This window comes from Trichechus manatus, unplaced genomic scaffold (genome assembly GCF_000243295.1).
Source record: "Trichechus manatus latirostris isolate Lorelei unplaced genomic scaffold, TriManLat1.0 scaffold00097, whole genome shotgun sequence".
Taxonomy (NCBI): Eukaryota; Metazoa; Chordata; class Mammalia; order Sirenia; family Trichechidae; genus Trichechus; species Trichechus manatus.
In genome coordinates, this window is record NW_004444033.1 from 9,787,815 (window position 1) to 9,803,054 (window position 15,240).

Below are 15,240 nucleotides of genomic sequence, written 5' to 3' on the forward strand. Positions count from 1 at the left end.
CCACGCCCAGGGTCACCAGTTATTAAACTAAGTCTGTGCGTGGAGGGCATAGTGAAGGGGATAGTGGAGGGGCCCTGGGAGGGAAGGAAGCAAGTCTCCATCACGACACCCTCCTCACACCCCCAGCCTGGCCTCCCCAGATGCACCCCCACCCCAAGGCGTTTACACTCACACCTTTCTCTGGCTTAGAGCAAGGATGGGGAGTTTGTGAATATTTAAAATCCCAAGCACACATTTTATTTCTTTCCTTTTGGCACTAAACATCTCTCACAAACACTTTTGGGGGATCTTGTATCATTTATGAGATTCTTTTAAATTACTCTTCTTCTGAAGTGCAGGAAAGGGCAAGAAAGCATGGCTTCGGTTGACTTTTCAGCACCTTCTCTTTCTTTGCGTCGACACTTGGTATAATTTCTTCATCTACAACACCGAGAGTGAATGAGATACATATTTACACTCCTGCTGTAAGAGGTGGCTTTTAAAAATGTCTAACATGCATTGTGTCTGGTGGACTCGTCCTCCATCACCCCACTCCTAACACACAAGACTCCACACCCACTGGCCTGTCCTATCACACACATACCCTTCATGCCCATGGACAACTGGGAATCACCAAACCTTGGAAAGAGCATTAGAGGTGCAACCTCCCCTCAATGCCAAGCAGAGATAGGTGAGTGGTGAGGGTGACAAGTGATGGATTCTCTAATAAAATGGTCTAGAAAAATATCCCCGCACGTGTCTGTCAGTTTGTCATACTGTGGGGGCTTGCATGTTGCTGTGATGCTGGAAGATATGCCACCAGTATTCAAATGCCAGCAGGGTCACCTATGGCGGACAGGTTTCAGCTGAGCTTCCAGACTAAGACAGACTAGGAAGAAGGACCCGACAGTCTACTTCTGAAAAAAAGTAGCCAGTGAAAACCTTATGAATAGCAGTGTAACATGGTCTGATATAGTGCCAGAAGATGAGCCCCCCAGGTTGAGACCAGCTAGGGACAGAAAAGGCCTTAAATGACAAGTTACATCGTTTAAAAATTTTGTCTGGAAGAAGAATGGTGCAAATGTTGTTTGCTTCCTCTTAATTTGTCAGCTTGAAGCTGTCTTTCAGATCAGCCAATTAGAACTAGACTCCTGGCCATGCGCAGTAAGAGAACAGGTTGACTGTCAGATAGCCTCATCCCATAAGTGTTGCCTAGGAACCAAAATCACCGGACATACGTTATCGAGCGGTGATGGAGTGTGGGGATATATGCCATTTAACCATGGCTGCACTATTGACAGCTGCAGCCCCCACAGGCCTCTATGCTGCACAGCATGTTGAGACTTGTCCCCAACTTGTTGGGACTTGTCCCCAACATGTTGAGACTTGTCATGACTTGTTTTCCCAAACCTATTGTCCCTTTACTGATTGGCTTGTTTACCTGAATTCCTTCTCCCTTGCCCGCACCCAAAGCCCACCGTTCTGTTATTTGCTTCACTGCTTGCTGTATTGACTATAAATAAACTCCTGGGACTGAAGCTGGGGTCGACTCCTCAGAGTGACCCTCCTGGCCCCACTTCTTTGTAAGAGTTGTGTTTGGTTACTGTCTCCAGCGTCCCGACATTCACCGCCGCTGCGACAGATGGTGCCCCGTGTGAGGAGCTGTGACAATGGAGCCCATTTCAAACGCAAGAAGTCCGTCAGCCACTTCTGCGCCAAAATCTTACCCCAAGCCCTTTTTGAATGTATATGAAGTTAATGGATATGTATGACTTCCCCTTTCCCACGTGATATAAAACTGCCCCCCACCCCAGCCATTTGTTCAGAGAAAGAGTGCTTTTGGGGAGGATCGGCCTTCGTCTCTTTACTTGCTGTGAGTAATAAACTTATGCCTTGCTTTAAATCCGCTTGACTCTTAGTTATTCTTAACGAGAGTACAGGCGATGAACCCATGGCATTCGGTAACAAGGTTGGTAGGCACTCAAAAGACCACTAGGGAAGAGCTGCCTCCTCAAAGTAGAGTCAACCTTAATGACATGGATGGAGTCCAGCTTTCGGGACCTTCATTTGCTGAGGTGGCATCACTCAAAATGAGAAGAAACAGCTGCAAACATCCATTAATAATTGGAACGTGGAATGTACATACGAAGTATGAATCCGGGAAAATTGGAAATGGTCAAAAAATGAAATGGAACACATAAACATCGATATCTTAGGCATTAATGAGCTGAAATGGACTGGCATTGGTCGTTTTGAATCAGAAAACCATACGCTCTACTATGCTGGGAATGACAACTTGAAGAGGAATGGCGTTGCATTCATGGTCAAAAAGAACATTTCAAGACCTATCCTGAAGTACAATGCTGTCAGTGATAGAATAATATCTATATGCCTACAAGGAAGACCAGTTAATACGACTGTTATTCAAATTTACACACCAATCACTAAGCCCAAAGATGAAGAAATTGAAGATTTTTACCAGCTTCTGCAGTCTGAAGTTGATCAAACATGCAATCAAGATGCATTGATAATTACTTGTGATTGAATGTGAAAGCTGGAAACGAAGAAGGATCGGTAGTTGGAAAATATGGCCTTGGTGATAGAAACGATGCTGGAGATCACATGATAGAATTTTGCAAGACCAACGATTTCTTCATTGCAAACACTTTTTTTGCCAACATAAATGGCTACTATACATGTGGACCTCACCAGATAGAATACACAGGAATCAAAACGACTGCATCTGTGGAAAGAGATGATAGAAAAGCTCAATATCATCAGTCAGAACAAGGCCAGGAGCTGACTGTGGAACAGACAATCAATTGCTCATATGAAAGCTCAAGTTGAAACAAAGAAAATTAGAACAAGTCCACAAGAGCCAATGTATGACCTTGAGTATATCCCACCTGAATTTAGAGACCATCTCAAGAATAGATTTGATGCGTTGAACACTAATGACCAAAGACCAGACGAGTTGTGGAATGACATCAAGGACATCATACATGAAGAAAGCAAGAGGTCATTAAAAAGACAGGAAAAAAAGAAAAGACCAAAATGGATGTCAGAAGAGACTCTGAAACTTGCTCTTGAACATCGAGTAGCTAAAGCAAAAGGAAGAAATGATGAAGTAAAAGAACTGAACAGAAGATTTCAAGGGGCAGCTCAGGAAGACAAAGTAAAGTATTATAATGACATGTGCAAAGACCTGGAGATGAAAAACCAAAAGGGAAGAACACACTCGGCATTTCTTAAACTGAAAGAACTGAAGAAAAAATTCAAGCTTCAAGTTGCAATATTGAAGGATTCTACAGAGAAAATATTAAACGATGCAGGAAGCATCAAAAGAAGATGGAAGGAATACACAGAGTCATTATACCAAAAAGAATTGGTCAATGCTCAACCATTTCAGGAGGTAGCATATGATCAGGAACCAATGGTACTGAAGGAAGAAGTCCAGCTGCGCTGAAGGCATTGACCAAAAAAAAAAAAAAAAGGCTCTGGGAATCAACAGAATATCCATTGAGATGTTTCAACAAACACATGCAGCACTGAAGTGCTCACTCATCTATGCCAAGAAATTTGGAAGACAGCTACCCGGCCAACCAGCTGGAAGAGATCCATATTTGTGCCTATTCCCAAGGAAGGTGATCCAACCAAATGCAGAAATTATTGAAATATATCATTAATATCACACGCAAGTAAAATTTTGCTGAAGATCATTCAAAAGTGGCTGGAGCAGTATATTGACAGGGAACTACCAGAAATTCAAGCCAGATTCAGAAGAGGATGTGGAACGAGGGATATCATTGCTGATGTCAGATGGATCCTGGCTGAAAGCAGAGAATACCACAAAGATGTTTACCTGTGTTTTATTGACTATGCAAAGGCATTCAACTATGTGAATCATAACAAATTATGGATAACATTGAGAAGAATGGGAATTCCAGAACACTTAGCTGTGCTCATGAGGAACCTGTACACAAATCAAGAGGCAGTTGTTTGAGCAGAACAAGGGGATACTGCACGGTTCAAAGTCAGGAAAGGTGTGCATCAGGGTTGTATCCTTTCACCTTATCTATTCAATCTGTATGCTGAGCAAATAATCTGAGAAGCTGGACTCTATAAAGAAGAACAGGGCATCAAGATTGGAGGAAGATGCATTAACAACCGGCGTTATGTGGATGACACAGCCTTACTTGCTGAAAGTGAAGAGGACTTGAAATAGTTACTGATGAAAATCAAAGACCACAGCCTTCAGTATGGATTACATCTCAACATAAAGGAAAGAAAAATCCTCACAACTGGATCAATCAGCAACATCATAAACAGAGAAAAGATTGAAGTTGTCAAGGATTTTATTTTACTTGGATCCACAATCAACACCCACGGAAACAGCAGTCAAGAAATCAAAAGACGTAAATCTGCTGCAAAAGACCTCTTTAGAGTGTTGAAAAGCAAAGATGTCACCTGGAGGACTAGGGTGCACCCGACCCAAGCCATGGTGTTTTCAATCACCTCATATGCATGCGGAAGTTGGACAATGAATTAGGAAGACCAAAGAAAAATTGACACCTTTAAATTGTGGTGCTGGCGAAGAATATTGAATATGCCATGGACTGCCAAAAGAACGAACAATCTGTCTTGGAAAAAGTACAACCAGAATGTTCCTTAGAAGCAAGGATGGTGCGACTACGTCTCACATACTTTGGACATGTTATCAGGAAGGATCAGTCCCTGGAGAAGAACACCATTCTTGGTAAAGCAGAGGGTCATTGAAAAAGAGGAAGACCCTCAACGAGACGGACTGACAGTGGCTGCGACAATGAGCTCAAGCATAACAATAATTGCGAGGATGGTGCAGGACCAGGCAGTGTTTCATTTGGTGGTACATAGGGTCGCTATGAATCAGAACCAACTTGACGGCACTTAACACCAACAGAACAATATCAGATGTTCCTCTTCCCTCATTCCTACAGCAAAATGTCTCCCCTTCTTTATCCTGGGAGCAGGGGCATGGGTTTGCCAAAGCAAGGGTGGACTTCCTGATGGGAGAGGAGGTGTTGGAACAGAGGGTGAATTTATTTTTTCTTACTAGTGAGACCCAGTACCCATCAAAAATAAAAGGCATAAGTCTGAGTCCTCTAGGAAAGCGTTGGAATCTTCCAGAAAAGCCCAAGGCAGTAGTAGAATTGATCTCAGCTTCCCACTCTGGTAGACAGTCAAGTGGTCTGGAGTCTGAGTAGAGGCTGCAGACCTGTCCTGCACACCTGGGCCTTGGCCCGCTTGGCCTGTCACCCCCTCATCCACCCAGCGGGGTCTCACCTCCCCCACCCCATAACTCCTGGGTCTCCTGGTTGGGAGGCTGAAGAACAGTGAAGCCTGTGGGGAGCTTGTGGGCAGAGCAGGAGATGGCAGGAAACCATGGTGCCCAGCCTCAGGGTCTACTTGTGTGAGCCCACACCACAGCTCCCTGAGTGAGATGGGGCTGGAGCACCAGGAACTCAGAGGGGAGCAGAAGGAACCAGGGGGTGGTCCTCACCATCCCTGAACAGTCAGCCTGAAGGGGCAGGGCAGGAAGGGGAGCAATGGAGAGGCCTGCCTCTTTGGAGAAGAAGACAGAACTGGTTCTGGTCCCCTTTCAGCAACCAGCCCCATGTCCATCCCCTGCCCAACTCAGGCCAAGAGCATGTGCACTAGGAGGGTTTCTGGTGGACGTCAGGTCCCCGGTGTTCACTCTGGATAAGGGGTAGCTGCTGGCCAGCTGAAGCACACTGGTCCCGATCTTAATCCGATGGTATGCTTATTTGAGTGCACAGTGGGTGGTGTGGGAGGTGCCTGGGAGGGCGGGGCACCCACAGTAGGCCGAAAGGGGTCAGCACGTTGGTTGCGGGGGGTGGTGAGGAGGAGAGGGAGGCTCAGCACATTCTGGGGGACCAGCACATTCTGAGGGGGATCAGCACGTTCTGGGGGGCCAGCACGTTCTCAGGGAGCCAGCACGTTCGGGGGCGGGACCAGCACATTCTGGGAGGGTCAGCACGTTCCGGGGGAACTAGCATGTTCTGCGGCAGGGGCTCTGGGGGTGCTAAGATAGTTCCCTTCACATTCTGGTCTCCAGGTCATTCTTGTGGCGGTCTCCTGAGCAGTCCGTGGAGCAGGAGGTGAGCGAGCTCACCTCCACCTCACCTTTCCCGCCGCCCTCCAGCCGGGGCCAGAAGGGGAGGCACTGGACGCAGGAGGAAGTGCAGAACTTGGTGCCAATTCCACAGGGGAGGCCATAGACCTCAAAGGCCTTCGAGGTCTCCTGCGACTCCTCCTGGATTTGGTTCCACGCCAGGAGGCCGCGCTCCTCCGCACTTCCTAATAGGAGACAGAAGAAGTCGGGCTGGGCCCTGAAGGGGCAGGCTGGGCGAGCTATGGCGCCCCCTGCAGGCGTTCACGAGGCCTGCACTGACCCAAGGCCAATACAGTGCGCCTCTGCTCAAGTCATCATGGTCCCTGGCACCTCCTGGGTAACTGACCCTGTGCAGAGGGTACAGCTGTGCACGAGCACAGTCCTGTTGCCAACTCCAAGGGCAGACAAACGTTCCACATGTTAATGCTCCTGAAGTGGGGATGCACTTCACAATGAGTGGAGAGAAGAAATGTGGAAGATAGAATGCAGTGAAGCAGAGGTCCCGACAAGAGGCTGTGGGAGGACCAAGAAGGGTGCATTTAACGCTGCCTGTGGAGGGGGAGAGAGTGGGCTGGGACCACCTCCTCCAGGAAGCCAGCCATGATTGCACCTGCTTGACTCCTCCTTTTGCAGCTTGCTCAGCACTCATGTGCTCGGTGTGCTCATCCTAGCATGACTACACTGTGCTGTGATTGTCTGCCCTGTTGTCTTGCTCTCCAGGTAGCCTGGGAATTTATGGAAGGTGGGGGCATGTCTTACTTCTGGAGCTCCATGAATTTTTGTTGAAAGTGTAAGTGAATAAATGAACACATTGACCCACACCAACTAGAGTGTAGGCGCTAAGAGAGCAGAGCTGGGTCTTTCTCTTCTTGCTTTTGAGGTTTTTTGCACCATAAGGCCCTTACAACCCCCTCAGACCCAGGGCCCACTCATGTATGCTGTGCCCAGCCTGGCATGGCAATGCGGCCAGGGGAAGTTCTCCAGGTGGCCCAGATGCCCAAATGCCCCACCTGGGATGGTGTTGTCCAGTAGAAAGCCCAGAAATCCACCAACAAACATGCTGGTGGTCAGCAGCACCTGGACGACCTGGTCCAGCTGGAGAATGCCTGGAACAGAGACAGAAGACAGGGACTCACGAGGACCAAGGGCTTTCCTCCTGAGGGGACAGAGTCTCAGCCCCACTGGCTCTGACCCTGGGGCGTAGCAGTCTGGCACCAGGGCATCACCTGTCTGGAGCTTCTCGGAGTTCTTGTTCACCCAGTTGGGAATGGCAAGCCCACAGTAGATGGAGAAGCCAAAGACAAAGAGATTCCGGGAGGAATTCATGTCCACGTACTGCAGGAGAAAGGCCCAGAGGCAGGTGGGAGCACAGCGCCTGTGAGGCACACCCGCCAACCCCTGCAGATGCCCCTCCGCCCACTGCCATGCCTCAGCCGCTGGGGAGGGCTGGGCTCAGAGCACACCTGGCCGGCCCTTTGGGTAACGCACTCTGAGCCGATGCAATTTCTGATTTTCAGAGGTTTGATGCTTCTGGCTATCCTTTCTTCCATGTGGGGGCCAGTGTGGTTTCTGGGACCCAGGATTCCCCTCCCCACTCCCATCATCTCAGCCTCGCCGACTTCTTTCAAGAGGCACGAGGCGGCTGTTTTTCTCAGGTGCCACCCTCACCTGCAGATTGGAAATCCCCACGGCTGTGATGACCCCGAACATCACCAGGAACATGCCTCCGATCACAGGGGTCGGGATGGTGGCAAATGCAGCCCCAATCTTTCCAAACACACCCATCAGGAGCAGCATGCAGCCCGCTGCCACAATCACCATCCTGCTCCCCACCTGCAGCACCCAGGAGATGGGAGAGGAGCTCAGCCCGAGGGCTTTGCCCTGCGCAGAAACCTCAACATCGCTCCCGGGAACTTGGAAGAGCAGCATCCCGACCCCGAAACGCCCCACTGCTCCCTAGTTGGGGTTTGGGAAAGGAGGGTGCGCGCCTGGTGAGCGCCTGCAGGGGGCGCCAGAGCACCCTCCACTCTGCCCTGCCCGCAGGACCCAGCCTGGACTTCTTTGGGCCCTTTACAAGGGAACCAGGAGTCTCTCTTGGGAGGCAGTGGGGAGAATGGGGGTTTGAGAGCTTAATCCCACGTAGCTCTGCCTCTAACGAGCTGTGTGACTTTGGCCACATTACCTAACCGCTCTGAATTTACCAAATAAGATCAATGATACCAACTTCATGGGTTATTTTAGCTAATGTATGTGACCTGCGTGGAACAATAGTAATCGTCGAGCCTAGTTACCACTCAGTGCTGTTGGCTGCTATCCAGTCAATTCCGACGCATGATGACCCCATGTGTTACAGAGTAGAACTTCTCAGTAGGGTTTTCTTTACTGTAATCTTTACGGAGGCAAATCACCAGACCTTTCTTCCTCGGAGCTGATGGGTGGATTGGAACTGCCAACCTTTAGGCTAGTAGTCTAGTGCAAAACATTTGCACCACCCAGAGGCATTTATTTTTTGGTATTATATTAATCAGTACATCTTCTCTGTTGGGAGAATGATAGATTTTCTCAACAAGGAAGCATCTTATGAAACGTGCATAAACTATGGTTCTTCATATCCAACCCCTTGCCGTCAAGTCGATTCCGACTCACAGCGACCCTACAGGATAGAGTAGAACAGCCCCCATAGGGTTTCCAAGGAGCTCCTGGTGGATTCGAACTGCCGTAGCTCTTAACCAGTGCACCACCAGGGTTTCCTCTTCATATCTAGGGGGGTCCATTTAGGATACGAAACTGAGGCGAGGCCCCCACTTGTGCTATTATGCAGCATTCACTGGTTCTGTCCAGAATCTTAGAAGCATGTTTTTCTCTAGTTAATTTCCAGAGGATTAATTGTTGCTCTGCATACTGTGATTTCAGAATTGATTAAAAAGCATGAGCTGATTGGAGTGCAGTGGCTGCCTATCAATGACCCTGACCTCATCCTGCTGTGAGGAGAGTGGATGTGGTCACAACCTGCCACATTCTGGGACCCAGCCCAGGCCAGGTGAGAGCAGCTGTCACGCCAGGATGCTGCTGATGGATGCTGAAACTAAACCAATTGCTGTGGACTCAACTCTGACTATGGCGCCCTCATGTGGTCAGAGCAGAACCATGCTCCGTGGGGTCTCAATGGCTGATGTCTTGAAAGTAGATCGACAGGCTTTTCTTTCAAGATTGATGCTTAGTCAAGGGTTATACTTGGGGCTTAGGTGACACTTACTACTAGTGAAACAAAGTGATCTCTGCTGATAAGGCGTTCTGTATCATCCTCAAAAGTCAGCACCATTCCGTCAACATCCCTGTCTTAACATCCCATCAATGGATTTAGATACCTATTGTCAATGAGTGTATTTAGTTGCTCTTGAACCTGCTTCTCATCCATTTTCTACTCCCAGCCCTGAAAAAGATGCTCTAATGTCAACTAGCTTTAGATAAAGTAGCCTATTCTGCCTTTGCTTTTTCTTCTCTTCCCAGCCTAAGCGCTTATGTACTGAACTGTCTTCAATAGAAATTCTTACTAAGTCAAAAGAATGTTTGTTTTGTTTTGTTTATAGCCCTGACAATGAACTGTGGGAACAAGGGCATGAATACAACACAGTAGACCTTGTGTTGCTATCACGTGCACTCATCTTGCAGCCTTTGGCCACTTTTGGTCTCAGGATCGTGGGCCAGAAGCCCTGACTGCTATCGGTACGTCCTAGATCATGCCTTCAGCCTCACTGCCCCCGACGCGGGGGGAGAACCAAGAAGTCTGAACCTATCAATGCAAAGACGCAACAGGTGTAGGTTATTGGAAGTAATACCTCAAAAGGCCACAAGGAGGAGGTGTGAGCCCGCAAAAGCAAGTGGCCTTTGCATCTGGAGCATCTTAGCCTGCTCGGTGTCTAAGTATCTTTCTTCCCTGCTCCTTCCGTCTTCTCTAAAGGGCCTTAGGTTAGAAACCACACATCAAAGAAATATTTGTTCTGTTTATTGAATGCAACTTTCTCTTATGCATGAAATCAAACAACATACCGCCTTGGGCAAATCTGCCGCAGAAGATCTCTTTACAGTGTTAAAAAGCAAAGACGTCACCTTGAGGACTAAGGTGCGCCTGACCCAAGCCATGCTGTTTTCAATTGCCTAATATGCATGTGAAAGCTGGACAATGAATAAGGAAGACCAAAGAAGAATTGATGCCTTTGAATTATGGTGTTGGCGAAGAATATTGAATATACCATGGACTGCCAGAAGAACGAACAAATCTGTCTTGAAAGAAGTACAGCCAGAATGCTCTTAGAAGCGAGGATGGCGAGACTACGTCTCACATACTTTGGACATGTTGTCAGGAGGGACAAGTCCCTGGAGAAGGATATTATGCTTGGTAAAGTACAGGGTCATCAAAAAAGAGAAAGACCCTCGATGAGATGGATTGACACCATGGCTGCAACAATGGGCCCAAGCATAACAAGGATTGTGAGGATGGCGCAGGACTGGGCAGTGTTTCGTTCCGTTGTACACGGGGTCCCTATGAGTCAGAACTGACTCAACAGCACCTAACAACAACAACAGTGGGAAAAATATTTCCTGCCTTACAGAACCCTGGCAGTGCAATGGTTAGGCACTCAGCTGCTAACCAAAAGGATGTCAGTTCGAACCTGCCCAGCAACTCTGTGGAAGAAAGGCCTGGTGATCTGCTCCCTTAAAGACTGCAGCCTAGGAAACCCTTTGGGGCAGTTCTACTCTGTCACATGAGGTCCATGAGTTGAAATCAACAGCAACCAACAGCAACATACGTAGCCCCTTCCACGAGGTTATTGCGTGAGTCAGTGGCCCTCACGTGGAACACGTTTCTCAGCTGCACTAAAGTTCCTGAAACTTTGGGCAAGTGTCACGGCGTCCATGGTGTCACAGAACACAGGACTTGCTGTGGGTATGGTGCCAGCTGGGGTCATCTGCTCAGACTCTCGATCCTGCTGTGTGCCAACTTTGGCCATGCTGAGGAGGGGGCAGATCTCATGACAGAAAGAGGCTGCGCATCGAAGCTACTGAGGGGACTACAAGGAATGCAGGGAGGGTCTGTAAATTTTCAGAGAACTTGTGTGGAAAAGCACTGCAAAGATACAGACAAGCATGTGGAAAGCAAAAAAATAATAATAATTTTCCAAAGTCACCTGAGAAAGCACCATCTTGGAGGGTCTGTGCTAACTTTATGGGGCTTTACTGTGGAAACTGGAACCACAAACAGATTGTAAGTAGGAACTAATCCAATCAGCAGGGGGGCATTGGTGGTTCAGTGGTAGAATTTCGCCTTCCACGCAAGAGAACCATGTTTGATTCCCAGCCAGTGTACCTCATGGGCGGCCACCACCTGGCTGTCAGTGGAGGCTTATGTGTTGCTATGATGCTGTATAGGTTTCAACAGAGCTTCCAGACTAAGACAGACTAGGAAGAAAGGCCTGGAGATCTACTTCTGAAAATCAGCCAGTGAAAATCCTGTGGATCACAACGGTTCAATCCAGCATTTCATTTCATTGTGCATGGAGTCCCGATTGCCATGAGACAGGGGCCAACTCAACGGCAGCTAACAACAGCATCGTGTTTCCAGAAAGATCCTGGGGCAGCCACATGGTAGATGGGTTAGGACGGCAAGAGCTCAGGCAGGGAGGACATCCAGACAAGAGGTGATACCGCTGGGGATCTGGGAATGTGGAGAAGTGGTGCTGAGAAAGCAGACTCCACTGGTGAGGGTGCAGGACAGCGAGTAACCAAGGACGGCTGGGGGGACTGGTGAGCTCCCTCAGACAGAGATTCCAGGAGGAGGGCAGGAATGGGGATGCACTGAGCTGCCCACAGGCCACACTGGGTGTGAGGGCCCCAGGGGTGGGAGTATCCAGGCTTGGAGCTTGACATAGGGTGGGGCTGGTAAACCTCAGAAAGGACTTTCAGTTAATGTCACTGGACTATGCATGGGAAGATTGTGGAAATGGCAACGGTTTTGTTACCTATATCTTTATTACAATTTTTTTTAAAAAGTCAGGACTTTCTCCAGTGCTCACAAGGCCACCTGTGGAATCGCCACAACAAAAGAAAGTCAAGTGTGGGAGGCAGAAGAATGGTCCCCAAAGGTGTCATAATCCCTAAACCTCTGAATAGGTAGCCCTACATGGTAAAAGGGACTTTGCAGATGTGACCCAGTTAAGGACCTTGAGATGCGGAGGTAATGCTGGATTTTCCAGGTGGGCCCAGTCTACTCACCAAACCCGTTGCATTGAGTCTATTCCGACTCACAGCAACCCTACAGGACAGAGTTGAACTGCCCCATAGGGTTTCCAAGGTTGTGATCTTTATGGAAGCAGATGGACACATCTTTCTCCCACTGGGGCTTGCAGTCCACTCCATTTCAAATCATCTAGATTTCCCTAGACTAGGAACCTTACTGAAAACACCTTATTGAACCACCAACCTTTCGGTTAACAGCAGAGAAAGTGCTGAAACACTACGCCACCAGGGCTCCTTAGTCTAATCACAAAAAAAAAAAAGAAAAAGAACCAAACTCACTGCTGTCGAATTGATTCCAACTCATAGCAACCCTATAGGACAGAGTAGAACTGCCCCATAGGGTTTCCAAGGAGCGGCTGGTGGTCAGCCTTTGAACTGCCAACATTTTGGTTAGCAGCCCATCTCTTAACCACTGCGCCACCAGGGCTCCACGCTAATCACAAGGGTCCTTAAAAGCAGAAAATCTATCCCAGCTGTGGTCAGAGGGAGGTGTGACTACAGAGAAGGATCCGAGAAATGCAACATTGCTGGCTTTGAAGGAGGAAGGGGCCACGAGCTAAGGAATGCAGGCAGCCTGTACAGGCTGCAAAAGGCAAAGAAACAAATTCTCCCCTAGAGCCTCCAGAAAGAACGCAGCCCTGCCAACACCTTGATCTTAGCCCAGAGAGGTCCGTGTTGGGCTTCCGACCCCCAGAATGTAAGATAATGAATTTGGCTTGTTGTGAATCAATAAGGTTATGATAAATCGTTACAGCAGCCACAGGAAATTCATACCTGGAGGGACAGGTTCAGGGACCCAGTCTCCCCCAGTGCCCCACGTTCTCATTGTAGGAGGTGGGCCATTCCCTGTCCCCCAGCCCCTGCGGCAGCCTTACCTGAGTGATGCCCAGCACCCCCACATTCTCGCTGTAGGAGGTGGTGCCGTTCCCTGTCCCCCAGGCTCCCGCCAGCAGGCAGCCGAGCCCTTCAATGCCGATGCCGCGGTTGATGGCGTGCCTCGGGGGGGCTGGTGCCCCCACCAGCCGGGCACAGGCATAATAGTCGCCAACCGACTCCACCATGGAGGAGATCACGCCAGCGATGATGCCGAAGACCCCTGCCAGGCTGATGGTGGGGAGTCCCCACTGTCCTGGAAATGCAGTGCAGAGGGAGCATTTATCAGAGGCTGAGAGGCTGCTGGGCCCAGATACTTCCCTACCAGGGGTCCTCCAGATGGCTTCCAAGACTGGACAGCTGAGTGGAGGCAAGAGGCCCAGACCAGAGGTCACTGCTCACAAAAGGAGCCAGCAATGGGGCCTCTTCCCGGAAAGGCCTGGGAGCATGGGAAGCTAAGACTCTTCCTCAGTGAGGCCCCGGCCGCTCCGTCCACAAGGCCAGGCCTGCCCGGCCTGGAGCCTGGAGACTTTACTTACCCCTGAGCTCAGAACTGTGGGGAAAGCCGAGCAGAAGAAGCCTAAGCAGGGACAGATTACCCAATAAGCAAGGTAAGCACGGGCTTACTTGTGCTCACTTCCTTACTTCACATGTGAAATTGTTCACCACTGGTTAGGAAGTAAGCACAAGTAAGCCTGTGCTTACGTTGCTGACTGGGTAATCCATCCCTGTCAAGCAAAAAACAAACAAACTAACAAAAAATCAAATCCATTGCCCTTGAGTCGATTCCAACTCATAGGACAGACCTTATAGGACAGAGCAGAACTGCCCCACAGGGTTTCCAAAGCTGTAATCTTTACCGAAGCAGACTGCCACATCTTCCTCCCAAGGAGAGCCTGGTGGGTTCGAACTGCCGACCTTCCAGTTAGCAGCCGAGTGCTTAACCACTGCACCACTAGAGTTCCTCTGTCCCTGTCACGGATTGTAAATTTGAAAGAGGCTTTGATTCTGTAGGAAGGTGCTGTGGGGTTGGGAGAGAGACAGATGCCAGCCATACCTAGAAGCAGAACCTTTGATGTGGTGAAAAAAAAATGTGAAATTGTTCACTACGGATGACCTGGTAAGCAGAGTAAGCACTGTGCTTACCTTGCCTACTGGATAATCCGCCCCTGGGCCTAAGCAGGAGCCCTGGTGGTGCAATGGTTAAGAGCTTCGGCAGTTCAAATCCACCAGCCACTCCTTGGAAAGCCTATGGGGCAGTTCTACTCTGACCTATAGGGTCCCTGGGAGTCAGAATTGGCTGGACTGGCAACGGGTTTGGTTTTCTTGTGTTTGGGCCTAAGGATGCACTTGACCTGGTCTCTCCGGAGCGCTCTACAGCATTTCAGCCTCAGGCCTCCCCGCTGTGGGATCCATGAGTCCAGGAGGGAACACAAAATTCTGGTTAGGAGGTCTGGACCCCTCTGTCTCCCTTGCTCCCCCAGGTCCTGAGCCAATGTGGGAGTGGGGAGCGAGGCGTGTAGCCTTTGCTCTACCACCGCCAAGGATTCTGAGGACAACCCAGGGGTCCCCTTCTTCTCTTAGGGGTCTGACATGGACTCCTAGAGCTTGTCCTTCCCATGCCCTTCGTTCAACTATCCTCCCAGTGTGCTGGGCAGCACCCTGTGGACAGCTCCCAGGAAGCGTGTCCCAGGCAAGGAGGGGCTCACCCTATCAGCACCTGGGTAAGGGATACGGAACCACGGGGCCTGGCTCAGGACGCTGCCTTTGGTGTCCGTGCGGGCCAGGTGTCCGTAAGCCGTGGGGGCCGAGGGGAGGACGTCGGTGACGGTGAGCCCGAAGCAGGTGAGCCAGGAGGTGCAGAGCGCCAGGAGCACCTGCCGAGGGAGCCACAGGCGCCGCGTCACCATCACCCGCCG

The 15,240-nt window shown here is 49.6% G+C and overlaps 1 protein-coding gene across 1 annotated transcript in view; it reads right to left on the reverse strand.

Annotated features, from left to right (window-relative positions):
* Positions 1-229: 229 nt before the first annotated feature.
* The window catches only part of LOC101361030 (solute carrier family 23 member 1-like), a 65,268-nt gene continuing 50,257 nt past the window's right edge, over positions 230-15,240 (reverse strand). Inside the window, exons 7-13 of the mRNA XM_012557364.2 lie at positions 15,042-15,198; positions 13,324-13,577; positions 7,820-7,984; positions 7,378-7,486; positions 7,162-7,257; positions 6,163-6,336; positions 230-420 (exon numbers count right to left, since the gene is read on the reverse strand). Coding sequence (XP_012412818.2) covers positions 317-420; positions 6,163-6,336; positions 7,162-7,257; positions 7,378-7,486; positions 7,820-7,984; positions 13,324-13,577; positions 15,042-15,198 — 1,059 coding nt within the window. The 3' untranslated portion in view covers positions 230-316. The remainder of the gene's footprint in view (positions 421-6,162; positions 6,337-7,161; positions 7,258-7,377; positions 7,487-7,819; positions 7,985-13,323; positions 13,578-15,041; positions 15,199-15,240) is intronic.